Source organism: Eucalyptus grandis, chromosome 2, assembly GCF_016545825.1.
Source record: "Eucalyptus grandis isolate ANBG69807.140 chromosome 2, ASM1654582v1, whole genome shotgun sequence".
Classification (NCBI taxonomy): Eukaryota; Viridiplantae; Streptophyta; class Magnoliopsida; order Myrtales; family Myrtaceae; genus Eucalyptus; species Eucalyptus grandis.
This window is the reverse complement of record NC_052613.1, coordinates 16,422,677-16,441,120: the sequence shown is the minus strand read 5'-3', so window position 1 is coordinate 16,441,120 and position 18,444 is coordinate 16,422,677. Positions and strand designations below refer to the sequence as shown.

General features: G+C 43.2%; 2 protein-coding genes across 2 annotated transcripts; both read left to right on the top strand.

Annotated features, from left to right (window-relative positions):
• Positions 1-9,222: 9,222 nt before the first annotated feature.
• On the top strand, positions 9,223-9,657 carry LOC104434672 (probable glucan endo-1,3-beta-glucosidase BG4). Its single transcript, XM_010047557.2, has one exon. The coding sequence runs from the start codon at positions 9,223-9,225 to the stop codon at positions 9,655-9,657; it is 435 nt and encodes a 144-aa protein (XP_010045859.2).
• A 16-nt stretch (positions 9,658-9,673) lies between these two features.
• On the top strand, positions 9,674-13,138 carry LOC104434671 (probable glucan endo-1,3-beta-glucosidase BG4). The gene is made up of 3 exons (XM_010047556.2): positions 9,674-10,147; positions 12,655-12,671; positions 12,985-13,138. The coding sequence occupies exons 1-3, from the start codon at positions 9,674-9,676 to the stop codon at positions 13,136-13,138; spliced, it is 645 nt and encodes a 214-aa protein (XP_010045858.2).
• The last annotated feature ends 5,306 nt before the right edge of the window (positions 13,139-18,444 follow it).

The following is an 18,444-nucleotide window of genomic DNA, read 5'->3' as shown; positions in this document are numbered from 1 at the left end:
ACTAACTATACCTTTTAGAAGAAGCGTCGTAAAAGCATAGACATTTTTTTTTTGAACACGGTCCCAGTGCGACTCATTAGCGGAAGCAAAATATAATATCGCCATCTCTCCCTCCAACAACCATGATACAATTGCACACCACTAATCATAATGAGAAAAGATAAAGCCACGACACTTTATTTACATATTTTCAAGATGGGTTTCCTTGGGTCAGTACATCAAAAGAAAGGCCAGGACTCAGCCATACTCGGCCTAAAACCCCAAAAAGAAACAATCGACCCATTACGACTATCGTGTAAGATCCCCCATCGCTAGTGTCGGCTAACCATCCCAAAAAGTTTCAGCTCCTACTTGACACGCACGGGCCCTCACACCCATCCCGGTGCATCAGGCGGTGGCGGTGGCAGCATCCCACGCATTGCTCCGTTGCGTCGAACATGGACGGATATGAACTCCTGGACAGCAGGGCCCCCAGCCAGGCCTACATCGTACATAACTAAACAGCGCACTCGAATATACGTAAGACCAAGAACAGAAGGACAGTCAAACTCCTCGCACTCGACCTCTACGTCCGAAGGTAGGCCGTAGAAAACACCCCGCGTGACAGTAGGGAGCGGCATGCTGCTAATCTAAAATGTTGGTCCCCGAAGGGGTGAGTATAACCACTCAGTTGGTAAAGAAATCCAATAACCACTCATTGTAACATGTAATACAAGCACAACATCATACATGCTAATCATGCATCCAAGCAGACTTACCTCGAAGCCATGCATATATCATCATACATCTTCATCACAATCATAACACATACATGTCGTCATGTCATAGGTTATCATCATCATGTCATACACATGTCATCATCATATTATAGGTTGCCATCCTATCATACATATGCCATCATCATTATGTCCTAGACATATCATCATCATCATATCATATCATATATCACCATCATTATGACATCATTCTATCATACACATGTCATCGTCATCATGGCATCATCATATCATATTATATATCACCATCATCATGACATCATCCTATCATACACATGTCATCGTCATCATGGCATCATCATATCATACATGCATATCATCATGCCATAGGTGATCATCATCATATCATATCATACATGCATATCATTATGCCATAGGTGATCATCATCATATCATGTCATGTATGCATGATTCAATTTCCACTTTTAACTTTCAATTCGATCACCACATCACCCTTTCTCAAGATCATCAATTTCATCTCAAACTTTACACTCGCACCCCATCCTGGCATCGCGAGAAAAACCTCCGGCATTCAGCCACTCAAGGCCACGGGCATCCGCACCCCACATCTCGGGGCATCTCGCATCCCAGCGGCATCACGAGGCATCCCCTCGGGCAAAGACCCCGAGGCTTTCGGCACCCAACCATTAGGGCATCCTAACACTCCCAGGGCCATCCGGCCATGTATCTCTATACATTCCGAGCATCCGGCACCCCCCATCCCGGGTATCCTGACACTCCCAGAGCATTATCATCCGCCATAACAGTTTCCTCATTTATTCATTGTCCACATTTACCAATTTAGGTCTCACTTAAGATGGCACATGATGCAATGGCAAATAAAATCACTTTCATCCTTCAATCTATACATGCATTATTAGTCATCATCATACATGCATCAAGGTACAATCATCCATAAAGATAAAGTTCATGGAATTCATACAATTTAAAATAGCCCATTTATCATGCCCTCTTTTTCTCTTCTTTTTTTTTTGAAATTTATTTAAATTCCAGCTTGTATCATTCTTGAAAATATTTAAATTTAAATATCCATATAATTCTCAAAAATCATGAGATTAAGGCTAATGATAGACAAGACAATAGGGTAATTATTTCATGAAAAACACAAGGCCAATCAATTTCCACACAAGATTTATAATTCACACAAATACAGCATGAAATTTCGGATAAAAACAGAATGCACAGTTTCCGAACTAATTTTATTAAAATATCCAAAAGACCTCCGAAAATTATGAAATTTTACGAGATTATAACCAAGACACTAAGGTAGATTTTTAATGAAGACTTCTAAGCCAAATTATTTTTAGATTATTTTCTACAGTCACATGAAGCTTCTGGATCTAACACCGAAACGTCCAGTGCATGGTTCTCCGAAATACTGAGTTTTTACCCACTTATACTTCTTATTTTCCTCTGAAATTTGGATATGTTTTACCTCAAGATGTCCCCTACAACTTTCATGAAGAGATCTAAGTCATATTCTCAAAGGACAGTCTCCATATGGGTCCATGAAGTCTCGGGTAACCTGTACCGCGTCTCCAGATCTACGGTTTTCAAGAGTAAGTTGATTCACTAGGCTAAACTTGTTCATTTTGCTTCAAATTTGAGTATGTTAAACTTCAAGATGTTCTCTACAAGTTTCATGAAGAAGTCGAAAAGAGATTCTTAGTAGAAATCAGCATGCAACCACAAATTCACCGAAAGGTCAGTGAAATCGTTCCAGATCTGGTGTCTCCGTAGGATGAGTATTTGACCCATTAAATCTCCATCATTTCACACCAAATTTTAGTATGTTGTATTTTAAGATGTTAGATAAAACTTTAATGAAGAGATCAAAGTCAAAATCGAACTCAAAACATGCATGCAAGCTCTCACAAGGTTCTGACTCAAACAGTTCATGCGAAAACATACCAGATCTAGCATCTCCGTAGGATGAGAGTTTGTCCCCTTAAATCTCCATAATTTTACACAAAATTTTAGTATGTTATATTTTAAGATGTTATCTACAACTTTCATGAAGAGATCAAAGTCAAAATGGAACTCAAAACATGCATGCAAGCTCTCACAAGGTTCTGACTCAAACAGTTCATGCGAAAACAGCATGCAACTCAAGAACAAACCACACTTGCTTCACTCCCATGCCTCCAAACAACCTAGATTTCGACCATACATGCAAAACATTGGTGCAAGAGTAGAAAGTGGATTCCCAACTTGCCTCTAGACCACACGAACGGCAGCACACGGTGGCGAACATGGTGGCACACGGCGGCGAACGGCGACGACTCCTTCCTCTCCCTCTTGACCGCACCCTCTCCCTCTCTCTCGCGGTTCACTCTCTCTCTCTCCCTTTTCTCTTGGCCGAATCAACCGGCCACCCCTCTCTCTCCTCTTCTCTTTTATTTCCCCAAATTCTCATCATTAGCTTGCCTCCCCAATGGCCAATGCATGCCATCCCTCTTGCCACTTGTCACAACACATGCAAGATGGGCTTTGGGCTTGGGCTTGGGCTTGGGCTGGCCACTCTCCTCCCCCTTGGTCGACGGCAGCCCACTTGTGGGCTTCAATGGGCCGGCCTACTTGGCCCATTAAAGATCCACTCTTGGGCCTAAGGCCCAACCTAATTAAAATCAATTTTACCCCTTTTTCTTATCCTTTATTTTAAGAATTAAATTACTAAATTCTACATGGCCAAAATCTTGTAACATTTTATTTATAGGAATTTAATTTTATGAGGTGCATAGCCAAGCATAGATTATTCTCATTAATTTATCCTATAGTTATAAATAAAAAAAAAAATTCAAGAACACAAGCATGTAACACATAGCCTTAAGAAAACTAATGGCTAAAGCATAAACCATAGGTAATTTCATTACCTAATTATTGGCTTTAATTCCTCTAGAGGGTGACTTGAATTTTGGGATGCCACAACAACTCACTTGCTTCCCAATTTTGCAACCAAAAATAATCCTCGACCTTAATTGAACAAAAACGGTCCTAATCCGACTTTTTCCCAAAAAGTCTCGGTTGTCGAAATTTTTTTTTGAGACTGAGTCGTGGGTCCTAGAATTTAATGTGACATGACAGAATCTTCAATTTCTGAAATCGGAGTTAAATTCGCGGTTAATTTTCATTTGACGCATTTTTAGCATGACCTAAACTATCGGGTAGTTTAAGGAGATTTTTAGTGCAAATGACCTGTGGTCGATTTTCTTCGAGCCACAATGAACTCACTTGACACATTGGCAACTCTCGATTGTCGTGTAAATCTCGAGCATTCAAATATGGACACAGGGTCCCAAAACGATAGTAAAATTAATCTAGTGTCAATGGACGAGAATTTTCTAATTTAGTGGTGTCACCCACGATTAGCCACACATCTCAATCGAATAGACCTATCTCTGATCTCAAATCGATTTTATATTGTGCCATAATGACCTCTAAAGATGAGCACGGTTAAGAAGTCGATTTCTGGTCGAATTTTCAAGTCTATTACATTAATATTCCTTGATAGCTTCCTTGAATAGTCTAGTTATCTCCAGAGTAATCAGCTTTGAGAACAGCCTTATAGGCGCATTGATGAAATTCCCGATTTATTCAGTAGAAAACAGGGTTGAAAATTTGGGATGTCACAAAATTGACGCGCCGAATTATGGGACAAAATTGTGTGGCATGGAATGTGACGTATCATAACGATTTGGCCCTATAATCGGGATCTCTGTGGCTGTTTGAGAAGATGAATTGTGTCGTTCAAATTGACTGAGTATGATTATTGCTTATGTCAGTGATATGAACTGTACTGACATGTAGGAAGGATCTGAGACGAGGTAAGTCTCTATGGTTGTGTGGTTGTGCGGTTAGGACGGCCCTAGGTGTATTTCCTTCCTAGTCGGAGTTTGGGAGGTGAACTTACTGAGACATTGTTTCACCCCGTCGTGTGTTCAATCTTTTTAGGTCCTTAGATAGCAATTCCTCCAAAACGTTTTAGATAGCCGCGGGCTATTACTGAGCGGGGGATAGATGTCCAGATCCCTAGTAGTCATTGGGTCTACGGGTTAGTCGTGACCACTGTCTAGGTCGACGAGGGCCTACCTGAGAGGGTACCTCATCGATTCAGGGTATGGTTTTGCCATGGACTCAATGGATACAGAGTGGGTCCCCTCTAGGGTTTTAAGATTCCTGCGGTGGTTGTCGATGCCGCTTTTGGTGAGGGAGCTGACCCTCCTGATGGAGCTGTGGAGGACTTGATACCTCTAGAGCCTATGGAGTCTGAAGGATCAGTTAATGTGTTCGACTAGTGGATAGTAGGATGGTTTCCTTTTTGTGGGCCGATTTTTTTATAGATCTTGGTATATAAGCTTAGCTCGTTTATAAAAGTGTTTTTGTTTGATGTGATTGTTCTGCTTTCCTATCACATGCTGTTTGTTGTTAGGGTTTTTAATTCTTTTCTGCATGTACAATAAAACGAGTGGGTCAGCAACGCATCCTGGGATGTCGCAATTTTATCGACCATCGAGGGATGTGCGCGCGCTCGAGGATCGGGGCATGACATTTAGTGTGTAAAGACATTGCTTAAAAAATAATCTTGTCTAAGAGATTTCTTCATGTATAGGCTCTCAAGCTTATTCCACAATACCAAAAACGTTTCTTCATCCGCGACTTCGCAAAGCACCTTATCGAATAACGACAATTGGATGGGGCTATGCGCCTTTTCTTCCATCCCCTTGATCTCAGTTGTAGTCATATCGTCGGGATAATTTCTATCCAAGATTCTAACTGAACCTTCCCGATGTAGCAACACTTTCATCTTGATCCTCCATAACCCAAAATTGTTTTGGTCATTGAAGGGTGCCGCTTCAAATTTGATAGATGCCACCTCGAACAAGAGGACCTAAATTCCTTCGGCTCTAATACCAATTTGTTGCAAAAAATGCCAATAAAAAATGCACCAATCTAAGAACAAGTAGCAAAGGATGAAAGAAAATGAAAGTCACACAAGATGCAAGATTTACGTGGAAAACCTAAAACGGGAAAAACCACGAGGAGAAAAAAAAGATTTCACTATCTTCAACAAAAAGCATGAAAGTACAATCTAAAAAGCTCTTAAATAACTTGGTGAGGCACAAGATCTAAATATCCAACAAGAAGATAAGAAAAAATATAACAGGAAATAATATAAAGGTTAGGATTGGAGATGTGTTATCAAACACATTCCTTTTACAGTCCCCTTCAAAAATTCCTAAAATAAATGTGAATGATCTAAAATACTTTTATCTCTTAATTTGAAAGTCAAAACTCAACACTATTCTTGAAAGGCATAATTAAGGGATGAGCTTGAATTGTTATATTTCAACTCATGGGCTTATTTGTAGACAGGTTCACGTTCCATCTATTTGTCACTTAAATAACCGTCACCCTTTTAGACACAACAGATGCGTTTTGCTTGGCAAAAAGAGCCAATTGGTTTTGTGTAATAAAAGTTACAACTTTGGGAAATGGTCATTGCTCAAGCTATTATCAAACCAAAAGATTCCTTCTCGCGCTTTAGAGTTGACGTAGTTAATTGGGACAATAAAAGATCATTAAGTTTATGAACTAAAAGTCACGCGCTCGCATTCCACCACTACTTAGGGTCAAGACCAAGGTTTTTCTATTCTATGAACTTTCAGGTATTTAGATTTCCATGCTCGTAGTGCTGGATTATAAAGAAAGAGAAAAAGAAATTGTTTCTTACAAGTGCACCATATATAGAGCATAACATCCATACAAAGGGGAAAAAAATCACAGACCATATCCCTCAATTTAATCCACCTTTGGTTTATCATCTAGGATTTTAAATTTTTTTCTTTCGTAATATATGCTCAAAACAAGGTCTTCTTCGCTTTTTAGTTGGTGCCACAAACTATGGTTCTTCCCAATTGAAGAAGAAGGCATGCTTGGGAGAGCTCCGGGAGATGACTGCATCTAGACAAAGCCCTTTAGCTCAAAGTGTATTTGATCAAAGCTAAAAGTCAAGTGAGAAAGTCGCTTATGACTCTACATAAACCAATCGAATTCGACATTTTTCCTCAAGCAAAATCGTTAGGACCAAATAAATAAATATAATTTACCTCCTTGTTAATTACTCCATATGATATATAATCACCCTTTTCGTATGGTCCAATCATTGAAAATCAATTGACAGATTCCACCTGACCACTATATTCAAATAAGAAATAGCCTTTTCGTTTTCAAAAACATATAATGTATTTTTCCAACGAAAAAAAGGATTTAAGTATTGTTATGTACTTAATTCATTTATTGCGCCTGATGGAAATGTGAAACATGATAAAAGAGGTAAGGCCACTTCGCAAATCGCATCAGTTTGTTGTAGCACTCTAATTGATGTGGTTTTTTGGAGGTTGGGACACCTGGAGTGCTATAACTTGGCACGGAGGGACACTTAAGTGCCATAACTTTAAAATGGTACACTTAAGTGCCAATATCGGAGTAAAATGGGACACTTAAGTGCCACTGGCGAAAATCCGGCCAAATGGCTGACGTGGCAATTTTCCGGCGAGTTTAGTCCAAAACGGCGTCGTTTTGCACGCGACGTGGCAGAGAAAAACGCAAAACGACGCCGTTTCGTGTCTACGTGTAAATAATAATATAAAAATTAATTAAATTATAAAGTATTAAAAAATTAAAAAAAATAAGAAAAAATTTAAAAAATTTAACAAATTAAGAAAAATTTAAACAATTAAGAAAAATTTGAAAGTTTTAAAAAATTAAGAAAATTTTAAAAATTTTAAAAATTAAGAAAAAAAAAAAAAAAAAAAAAGTGGGGGGGGAGGTCGAACGGGCGGGCGAGGGCTGAGCCCTCGTCGCCGCCTCTCGCCGTCGCCGGGAAGGGCCGGCGACGGAGGGGGAGGGTCGGCCGGGGTCGCGCCCGGCCCGGCCGACCGGCGAGGGCTGCGAGCCCTCGCCGGATCGCGGCGAGGGCCGCAACCTCGCCCGGATCCGGGCGAGGGCTCGCGGGCCCTCACCGCCGGCCGGCCGGCCTCGCCGGCCTCGGCCGGGCCCGGCGACCCCGGCAGACCCTCCCACTCCGTCGCCGGCCCTTCCCGGCGGCGGCGGGGAGGCGGGGAGGGCTCGCGAGCCCTCGCCGGATCTCGGGCGAGGGCCGCGACCTCGCCCTAGATCCGGCGCGGGCCGTGACCTCGCCAGATCTGGCGAGGGGTCGTGGGCCCTCGCCGCCTCCCGCCGCCGGAAGGGCCGGCGACACGGAGTGGGAGGGTCGGCCGAGCCTCGCCTAGATCCGGGGCGAGGGTCGTGGCCCTCGCTGCGATCCGGCGAGGGCTCGCGGCCCTCGTTGTCGGTCGGCGGGGGTCGGCGACCCCGGCTGACCCTCCCCCCTCCGTCGCCGGCCCTTCCGCCGGCGACGGTGGGAGGCGGCGGCGGCGAGGGCTCAGCCCTCAGCCGCCCGTTCGACCTCCCCTTTTTTCTAATAATTTTCTTAATTTTTTAAATTTTTTTAAATTTTCTTAATTTTTTAAATTTTTTAAATTTTCTTATTTTTTTTAATTTTTTTTTAATTTTTATGCTGCTTTGGAGCTGAGCCGACTCAGCTCTCCGGCGAGCCACGTAGGCAAAAAATAATAATAAAATATTGCCACGTAGGATTTCCGGCAAGGGTCGCCGGAGGTGGCACTTAAGTGTCCCACTAGAAAAAAAAAGTGGCACTTAAGTGTACCGTTTTGAAGTTATGGCACTTAAGTGTCCCCCCGTGCCAAGTTATGGCACTTGTGCTGGACTTTTGCCTGGTTTTTTGATTTGCAAATTATTATCTCTTCCTTGATATTCTTGGATAATGATGGTAACGTGTCTGCAAATATCAGGTATCCATGGAAATTTAAGATTTTCTTGCCTAAAACGAAGTTTGAGATGCATTTTTAACTGTCCTTAAATGTCAAGTAAGTCATGGATAACGATGGGCTCTAATTTCCTCCGAGTGATATCCATATATTATGGCCTTAACTTTAGTATATATGGCTACCAAGGTGTCCTTTTCTTCTCTTAGGATACATCCATACATTTAACATGGACAAGGTCCTAAGATTCGCGGCAGGCAACAGAAGCTAGGTGGATAGTGGGTAAATTCGGGCTCATGATATCATTAGTTTCGCTTTGAGATTTACTTCTGAGTTTTTGCATATTTCTTCTCTCAAATGGCGATGTTATTAGATCATAGGAACTAATTCTCGTATTTTTTTTTTTAATGTCATTCAGCATCGGACTAATGTTACTGTGTTTTGAAGGGTTTTGGATTACTGATTGATGATTAATTTCATGCGCTTGGAGTAGGGTAACAGGGATCCCAAAGATGGCATTGGTCAGTATCATTCCCATGCTATTGACATTCGTATTTGTTCATCACCAAGTCGCAATCATGGAGGCGCGGCTTGATGTCGGCGTGTGCTATGGAATGATCGGGGACAACCTCCCTTCTCCAGAAGATGTGGTCCAACTCTACCAGCGCTACAAGATCGGCAAGTTGCAGCTCTTCGATCCGAACCCTGACGCACTTGCTGCGCTAAGAGGTAGCGGGATAGAGGTCACGTTGGGCACCAAAAATCAGGATTTACAAAGCATAGCATCAAGCGTTGATGCGGCTAAGACAGGGTTCGACACCTACGTGCAACCGTTCATCAGTGATGTCAATATTACGCATCTTACGGCTGGTAATGAAGTGGTCCCTGGAGATCTTGGTCAGTATGTACTACCTGCGATGCAGAATCTACAAAGGGTTGTTAATGGCTATGGATACAGTGGGATACGCGTAACCACTGTGGTCTTATCCGCCATCGAGCTCCACATTCTCTAATGCGGCTCGTGCCGACATGGTCGGGATTGTAAACTTTTTGTCGAGTAGTGGCTCGCCGTTGCTGATTAATGTTTATCCATACTTCGCATACGCCTCCGATTCGGCAACAGCGAGATTGGATTACGCTCAATTCACTGCGACTGGCCCAGTGGTTCTGGATGGCTCCTTGAGCTACTCGAACTTGCTCGACGCGGTTGTGGACACCTTTTATTGGGCGATTGAGAAGGAAGGCGTGACCGGTGTGCATTTGTTAATTTCCAAGAGCGGCTGGCCTTCGGCTGGAAATGGGAATCTCACCACGCCAGGGCTTGCGCAAACTTATAACCAGAACCTTGTGAAGAGGTTTCAGGCCAATACCGGGACGCCTAAGCATCTGGACCGTAGCTTGGGAGGCTTCATCTTCACCATGTTCAATGAGAATCATAAACCTGCTGGCACCGAGCAAAATTTCAGACTATTCAATCCCGACGGAACACCCGTTTACGATATTGTGACATCCCGATTTTTCCAATTCTATTTTTAATAAATTGAGAGGGACATTTTGTTGGCATGCATATAGTTCTTTTCCCTAAGTCGACCACTCATGTGAAAACTAATCTATTAGGTGAAGCTGTTAAGAGATTCTAATGCATCAAACTCGAGAATTTGACCAGGAAGTGACCTTTCGACCGAACTAATTTGCAAGGGTCATTACGGCACGGTTAAAAATCCATTAAAAACCAGAGATAGGTCAACTCGACAGAAGCATGCAATCAAGTGTGGGTGATTCTACCAGATTGCACGGTTCTTGTCGATTGGCACTGGACCGGCTTTTCTATCGTTTGAGTACCCTATGTCCGTATTTGAAACCTTGAGATTACCACGACAACCGAGAGTCGCCAATGTGTCAAAGATGTACATTGTCGCTTGATCAACCACAGGTCAAATGCACGAAAATTTCTAAAAGTTACCTGGTAGATTAGGACGCGCTAGTATCATGCGGGAGTGAAATTAACTGTGAAATTGAGACCGAATTTAGAAATTGGAAGTCCTGGTGTGTCACAAATCATTTTAGAAGCATTGACTCATCTTCGGAAGATTTTTCATGCAAGCCAAGTTTTCAGCGAAGAATCAGCATATGGTTAATTTGGTTCGGGAAAATTTGGTAGGCCCACTTTTGGTCATGCTTTTGGGACTCAAGATGGTTTTATGGTCAAGTAAATATGTGAATTGAAGTGTGGTGACATGGGATTAATTTTATGGACTTCAATTTGGTTCAATTGGAGTTGGATTGAATGGAATTGAAGACTGTGTTGTACAAGATTTTGAATTTCATGCCACGGCGGAAAAAAAAATTGCACCCATTGGAAGATGTTGTGGAGGATTTGAGTTAGTGGAGTGTGACATCATGCGATGTCATGGTGGGGCCAAAGTGGAGAAGAAATTGACAAGTGGCAAGTGCTAATTGGCCCTCTTAAAGTGGGGACTTCACTTCTCCAATCAACTCCATCTTCAACCTTGGCTTCTTGGATTTTGAAAAGAGGGGAGAGAGAGGAGCTGTGACCGGAACCAGCCAGCCCTAACGCCAGCCCCTTCGCCTGCTTGACGCTGCCGCTTGTTGCCGTTGCTGTCACGGTCGCCACCCGTCAGCGCGTGAAGGCTCGTGCGCACCTCACCGGCCAGCTCGCGCGCTGCTCCGCCCTGCTCGCGTGACCTTGAGCCTCTTGTCCTTTCGTCCGCTGCTACTCCTCGTTGCTAGCCTGGCCACCGAAGCCGTTGCTTTCACCTGCACGAGCTGCCATCATCTGTTCCCACCAGTTTTGCACAAAACCGACCGCCGGGCAGCCCTCCTCTGGCCAAGGTCAGCAGCTAGAAGTTCCAGCCCTAGCTGGACCTTCAAGGCCCATTTTAGGCGCCTTCCAGTCCTCCTTTAGTGTCACCCTGAGAAGGTTTCTCGACCGCCTCGCTGTTAGCTTCGCCAGAGACTCATCAGAAAGCGATTCTGGTGAGTTTAGCTCACTAAATCTCGATTAGAGGGTTAATTATGCTTAGGGAGGTTTAGTTATGTTAAGTGTTATTAGGTGGTTAGTTTAATTTATTTAAGTGTAGATTAGATTAAGGTGGTGTTGAATTTAAAGTATGTTTAATTAAGACTAAATTGATGTTTATATTAGTATAATGGTGATTTGAATTTAATGATTTATTTTTTATTTAAATAAATATTTCGAAACTATTTAATAATTCAATAATATATTATTATTTGAAATTATTAAAATATTATTATTTAATTAATTTTAGGAATAAATTTAATTGTTTAATAAATTCGAAAATATTTTAGAACCTTAAGTTCTCAGAATTTTGCGCGATCACTGCTGTGTATTCACATTTTGAATTTGATGAATGGATAATGCAAATTGAATGTTTATTGTGAAAAATAGAGATTTTATTCATAAAATCCCAAGTATCGGGTTTTGATACCAAAATTGGATTTTAAGAATTATATCAAATAGTGGGGTTTGAAAAGGTGAGATATTGATTTTCTGGTTCGAAATTAACGTAGCCCACACACGTGAATAATTTATGAAATATTTTTAATGTGAAGAAAAGAGGTCGGGATCACTATTTTAAATTAAAGCATTGAGTGAAATGCAAAGTGTCTTGGGCCGAGTATGGATTGGTCGTGTGATAATTAAGTGGAAATTATCTTGGGCTGTTGAGCCGGACTTGCCCCTATATGGGATGCCTCATACAACGGATGCGGGTCACAGTTAATTCTGAGCCCATGCTCCTTCGGGAAAGCCGTCAACGTAATGGTGAAGCCATGCTCCAAGGTGGGGAGATTATGCCTGGCTATATGTCAGTAGATAGCTGAATTGCGAGTAGGCTATGTGCATGCGTGGAAATGAATAAATTGAGATTGCATGCTGTGATTGTGGATTATGTAAAATTGATTGTGTTCCAGTGGTTTAGTTTTTATTACTACTGTGATTGAGTGATATGAACTGTACTAACCTGTAGGAAGGAAATAAGACGAGGTAAGTCTTCTGTACTGTGTGGCTAGGCCACCCTAGGGTGTATTTTCTTTCTAATAGGGGTTTAGGGGGTGAACTTGCTGAGACAATGTCTCGCCCCGTTGTGGGCCAAAATTATAGGACCGTAGATGGCGGAACTCCCGGAGCAATATGGTATCCCAGTGCAGATTATGGAGCAGGTGCATAGCTTTCCCGATCCTGATAGTCATTGGATCTATGAGCTGATTAGGACCACGGTCTGGATCCAAGAGGCCAAGCTTGTCAGGGTGCCTCATAGATAGAGGGCGTGGTTCCGCTTTGGGCTCAATGGTTTCAGGATTGGTTCTCTTGATAGCTTTGATTTTCCACTTGCTGTTATGGAAGCCATTTTAGATGAGGGCGTAGCTGACACTCCTGATGGCAGGCTGGAGGATCCATTGTCTCTGGAGGTTGATCAGTCACAAGTGGGATCCACGAACGAGTCCGACTAGTAGTCCTAGGACCGTTCCTTTTTTTTGGTGGACTGATCCTTTTTGTGGGTTGACCCTTTTTGTTATGCACATAAACTCTGACCCATTTTTGGTGCATGTAATCTCTGACGTGAACATTTATGAAAGTATGTTTGTTTATGAATGAATTGGTTTTCTGCTTTCCTATCACGTAAGTCTTGTTAGGGGTATTATAATACATTCCGCATGCACATATAAAATGAATGGGGTTGGCGACACTACCTGGGAATGTCGCAATTGCGTGACCATGGTGGGTTGTTCCCGCGCTTGGGGTTCAGAGCGTGACATCCCCATTTAAGTGATATTAGAGCATGGTCTGTGTATGGAGTGATAAGGTGCGTGGGAGTCATGGGATAGTTGGTAGGAAAGGCTTTCAATATACTAATGCAAGTAGTTGATAGCTGTTTGTTAACTTGTTGGAGAGATCACTCAAATTCTAATGTGGTATTGGAATTTGCAAACAGGTATCTATACTAAGCCTATAGCATGAGTGACTGAGTGCCGAGAGCTGCTAGGAAGAGAGCAGTAGGCCCCGTGTTTTTGGTTGGGCCGCCGACGAGGGTCGATGCCCGAGGTGCCTTAGATAGAGCGTAGGCCGAGGCTAGCACAAGTAGTGTAGCATCGCCTCTAGTCGATGCTGGGGTAGTAGACCTTAAGGATGCAAGGTTTGTTGGAATCATGAGGATGCTTGAGTTGATGGGTGACATAATAGATTAGCAGGCCGGCGCTTCAGCTGCCACTACCGCTGCTGCCACCAATTCCACTAACGCCACCAATGCTGCTACTGCTACAGTTGCCGCTGCTCCTGTCGCCCACCTGCTGCCACACTAGTCGTCGAACCTGAGGTAGCACCTGTTGAAGTTCCACCTTGGAACGTGGCCACTGGGAGGCCTATGCATAAGTTGGTAGAGCTCCGGGGGAGAGATCGAGCTTCAAGAAATAGTGAATGGTCTTATCAATACACAAATGTATAACTTCTCTGAGGTTGAATCTGCCGACGTTCACGGGAGCGGGAGATCCCGAAGCTATAGATGGATTCATGAGTTAGAGAATGCATTTGATTTATTGATGTGCATCGAGGCAGAGAAGGTTGTTCTGGCAACTTATCAGATGAAAGGGATCGCAAGTACTTGGTGGAAGACTACTAAAGGGATAGTGTTCCCTGAAGGCGTAGTTCTAGAGTGGAATGCCTTTATCGAAGTCTTTAATGAGAAGTACTTTTCTGATTATGCTAGAGAGGTGAAGATGACAGAGTTTCGGCGCCTTCGCCAAGATACGATGTTAGTTGATCAGTATGAAGCGAAGTTCCCTGAACTATCGCAATATGCCCTAGATCTAGTCCAGAGACCATCAAACCAAGCTCAAAAGGTTTAGAGACGGGCTCTGACCGGATGTGAAGAGCTCGTTGGTACTATTAGATCTGAAGGAGTACAAAGACCTTTATAAACGGGCCCAGCTGATTGAGAAAGACCAGAATGAGAGAGCTGTCGCATCTGGGTCGCGGTTTAATTCGAATGGAGAAGGTAATTAGTTTGGGAAGAGATCGATGTCTGGAGGAAGGTATCTTGTTCCACCCAACAGGAAGGGTGGGATAGGGAAACCATCGTCGAGCCATAATGGAGTGTGTTGTTCATGTGGAAGACGACATGGTTTGGCCCCATGTCCCTCTAGGACGGGTGCCTGTTATGAGTGTGGCCAGCATGGTCACATAGCTAGGAATTGTCCCAAGAAACAGATGGGACAACGTCAGTTGCCGCCGCTGCCACAGTTGGGTCAAAATAGAGGAATCGCGCTACAGATCATGCCGCCGGGTGGATTGAACCGACCTCCAGCTCGGGGAAAGACGTATGCGATCACCAGAGGATAGGCGGAGCATGCGCCTAATGTGATCACAGGTATGGTCTTACTGAACGACCAACCTGCTTATACTTTATTTGATCCTGGAGCTACCCATTCATTTATAGCTGAAAGATATGTTAAGTTGGTAGAATTAATTCCTGAGTTGTTGGAGTCCGTGATTAGCATATCTACGTTGTTGAAGGATAAGGTGTTAGCTACAATGGGTTGTCTTGGTTGCAAGTTAGTGATTGGTGAGCAAGAGGGGAGGATAGACTTGATAGTCCTAGCCATGTATGATTTTGATGTGATAATTGGCATGGACTGGCTCACCAAGCATCGAGCTAAGATGGACTGTTATTACAAGACGATTCAGTTTAACCTGTTAGCGGGTGAGAGCTTCGAGTTTATTGGGAGTCGAGGAGGACTCTCGATTTCCCTAATCTCATTGCTCGAGGCAACTCGCTTGCTAGACAAGGGTTGCCAAGGTTACCTAGCGACTGTCGTGGACACAACAGTAGAGGATTTGAAGATAGAAGACATTGTAGTGGTACAAGAGTTCCCAGACGTGTTTTCGAAAGAATTATCGAGTTTGCCGTCAGAGAGAGAGATAGAGTTTATGATTGAGTTAGCCCCTGGGACCGAGCCAATCTCTAAAGCTCCTTATCGGATGGCCTTGTCAGAACTTAAGGAATTGAAGGTGCAAGTGCAAGAGTTGTTGGATAAAGGATTTATCCGCCCTAGTGCATCACCTTGGGGAGCACCAGTTCTGTTCGTGAAGAAGAAGGATGGTTCTTTGCGCTTGTGCATCGACTATCAACAACTCAATCAAGTGATGATCAGGCTTCAAGGAGCATCGATATTTTCTAAGATCGACTTGAGGATAGGATATCATCAGCTAAGAATCAGGAAGGAAGACATACCAAAGTCGGCGTTTTGCACTCGATACGACCATTATGAGTTTACTATGATGTCGTTTGGGTTGACGAACGCCCCAGCTACTTTCATGGATTTGATGAACCGTGTGTTCAGAGAGTGCTTGGATTAGTTCGTAATCGTTTTCATCGACGACATCCTAGTATACTCGAGGAGTACTGAGGATCATGAAAAGCACTTAAGGATAGTGCTTTAGACTTTGAGGGATCACGAGCTGTACGCCAAGTTCAGTAAGTGCGAGTTTTGGCTAACTCGCATGGCTTTCCTAGGTCACGTCATCTCTGGAGAAGGAATCTCAATGGATCAGAAGTTTTCTGGGTTTACTAGAGTATTATAGACGGTTTGTAGAAAGGCTTTTAGTGTTGGCATCGCCGTTGACAAGACTTCTGAAGAAGGAAGAAAAGTTTGTGTGGTCAGATAAGTGTGAGAGTAGTTTCCAAAAGCTTAAACAGAAGCTAACTACTGCACTTGTGCTTACTATTCCATCTGGTCTAGGAGGGTTTGAGATCTATAGTGATGCGTCATTTAAATGACTGAGTTGCGTGTTAATGCAGCATGGTAGGGTTGTTGCATATACGTCCCGTCAGTTGAGACCTCATGAGCTAAATTATCTGACGCATGACTTAGAACTCGCAGCAATCATCTTGACCCTGAAGATTTGGAGGCATTATCTATGTGGAGAAAGATTTCAGATCTTCACCGACCATCAAAGTCTCAAGTACTTATTCTCTCAGAAGGAGTTGAATATGAGACAGTGTTGATGGATGGAACTCTTGAAGGACTATGACTATGAGATTTTGTATCACCCCGAAAAGGCGAACAAGGTCGCTGATGCACTGAGTAGGAAGTCTTCAATTGCGCAAATGGTACTCAAAGAATGGAGTATACTCGAGAGAGCACGAGATTCGAGTTTCAAATTTGAGGGAGGCCACCTTTCAAATCTTATGGCCACCTTCAGAATTGAGCTGGAAGTGCAGGTCAGAATCAAAACGCTTCAGCAGGCAAATCCGGATGTTCAGAAAATCTTGCAAGAGGATATCGAGAAAAGGAAAGCTGACTTTCAGATTCCTAAAGATGGAACATTGAGGTTCCGAGGACGATTGGTTGTACCTAACGATGTGGAGCTTAGAGAGGAGATTTTATCGAAAGCGCATTGTAGTAGTTATAGCATTCATCCTAGTAGTACCAAAATGTATCAGAATTTGCATCAACACTATTGGTGGTTTGGTATGAAGGCGGACATCGCCAAGCATGTCGCCAGGTGTTTAACGTGTCAGCAAGTGAATGCGCAACACTACAAGCCAGGAGGAATTCTACAACCTCTCGAAATCCTAGAGTGGAAATGGGAGCATATCACGATAAATTTCATGACTGGACTACTGAGGAGCCAGAGAGGAAATGATTCGATTTAAGTAGTAGTCGACATATTGACAAAGTCGGCTCACTTCATTGCAATTCCAAAGGACTTGAGTTTGGATAGACACGCAGATCTATACGTGTGCCAGATAGTTCGTATGCATGGAGTACCAGTTATGATTACTTCAGATAGAGACCCAAGGTTCACCGCCACTTTTTGGAAGAGTTTGCAATCCGCTTTAGGAATGAAGCTGCAATACAGTATGGCCTATCATCCGCAAACTGATGGCCACTCTAAGAGGACAATTCAGACTCTCGAAGACATGCTACAAGCTTGCGTTTTGGACTTCAAGGAAGCTGGGAGGAATAGCTTCATCTGGTCGAGTTTGTCTACAACAACAGCTACCGGTAGAGTATTCAGATGGCTCCTTTTGAAGCGTTGTATGGCAAAACGTGCAGAATGCCAGTATGTTGGGATGAAGTCAGGGAAAGAAAGATCACCGGTCTAGAGTTGGCTCAGCAGTCAGTAGAGGCAGTTGCAGTTATCAGAGATAGATTAAAGATCACTCAGAGCCACCAGAAGAGTTACGCCGATAAGTGTCGAAGGCCATTGGAATTCCAAGTTGGTGAGTATGTCTTTCTAAAGGTGTCACCAATGAGGGGTACTTCCCGCTTTGGCAAAAAGGGAAAACTGAGTCTGAGGTACGTAGGTCCCTTCAAGATTTTGGAAAGAACAGGGACTTTGGCGTATCGTCTTGCATTGTCGCCGAGGTTGGCACAAGTGCATGACGTCTTTCACATGTCGATGTTTAGGAAGTATTAACTTGATCTGACACACGTTCTAAATTTTGAAGAATTAGACGTGGACGACAAGGTGTCGTACGTTGAAAGCCTGGTTCAAATCGTGGATCGCAAGGAACAAGTTCTACGCACCAAGACCATTCCATTGGTCAAAGTGGTCTAGCAACACCACGGCACTGAAGGAGCAACTTGGGAAACTAAAGAATCGATGAGACAATTGTACCCCCACCTGTTTCCTTAAGATTTATAATGGTTTAAATTTCGAGAACGAAATTTTTATAAGAATGGAAGAGTTGTGACATTCTGATTTTTCCAATTCTATTTTCAATAAATTGAGACAGGCATTTCATCGGCACGCA

What these genes read in the sequence shown, in the direction of transcription:
- LOC104434672 (XM_010047557.2), top strand. Translation starts at nt 9,223, where the DNA reads ATGGAGGCGCGGCTTGATGTCGGCGTGTGCTATGGAATGATCGGGGAC.
- LOC104434671 (XM_010047556.2), top strand. Translation starts at nt 9,674, where the DNA reads ATGGTCGGGATTGTAAACTTTTTGTCGAGTAGTGGCTCGCCGTTGCTG.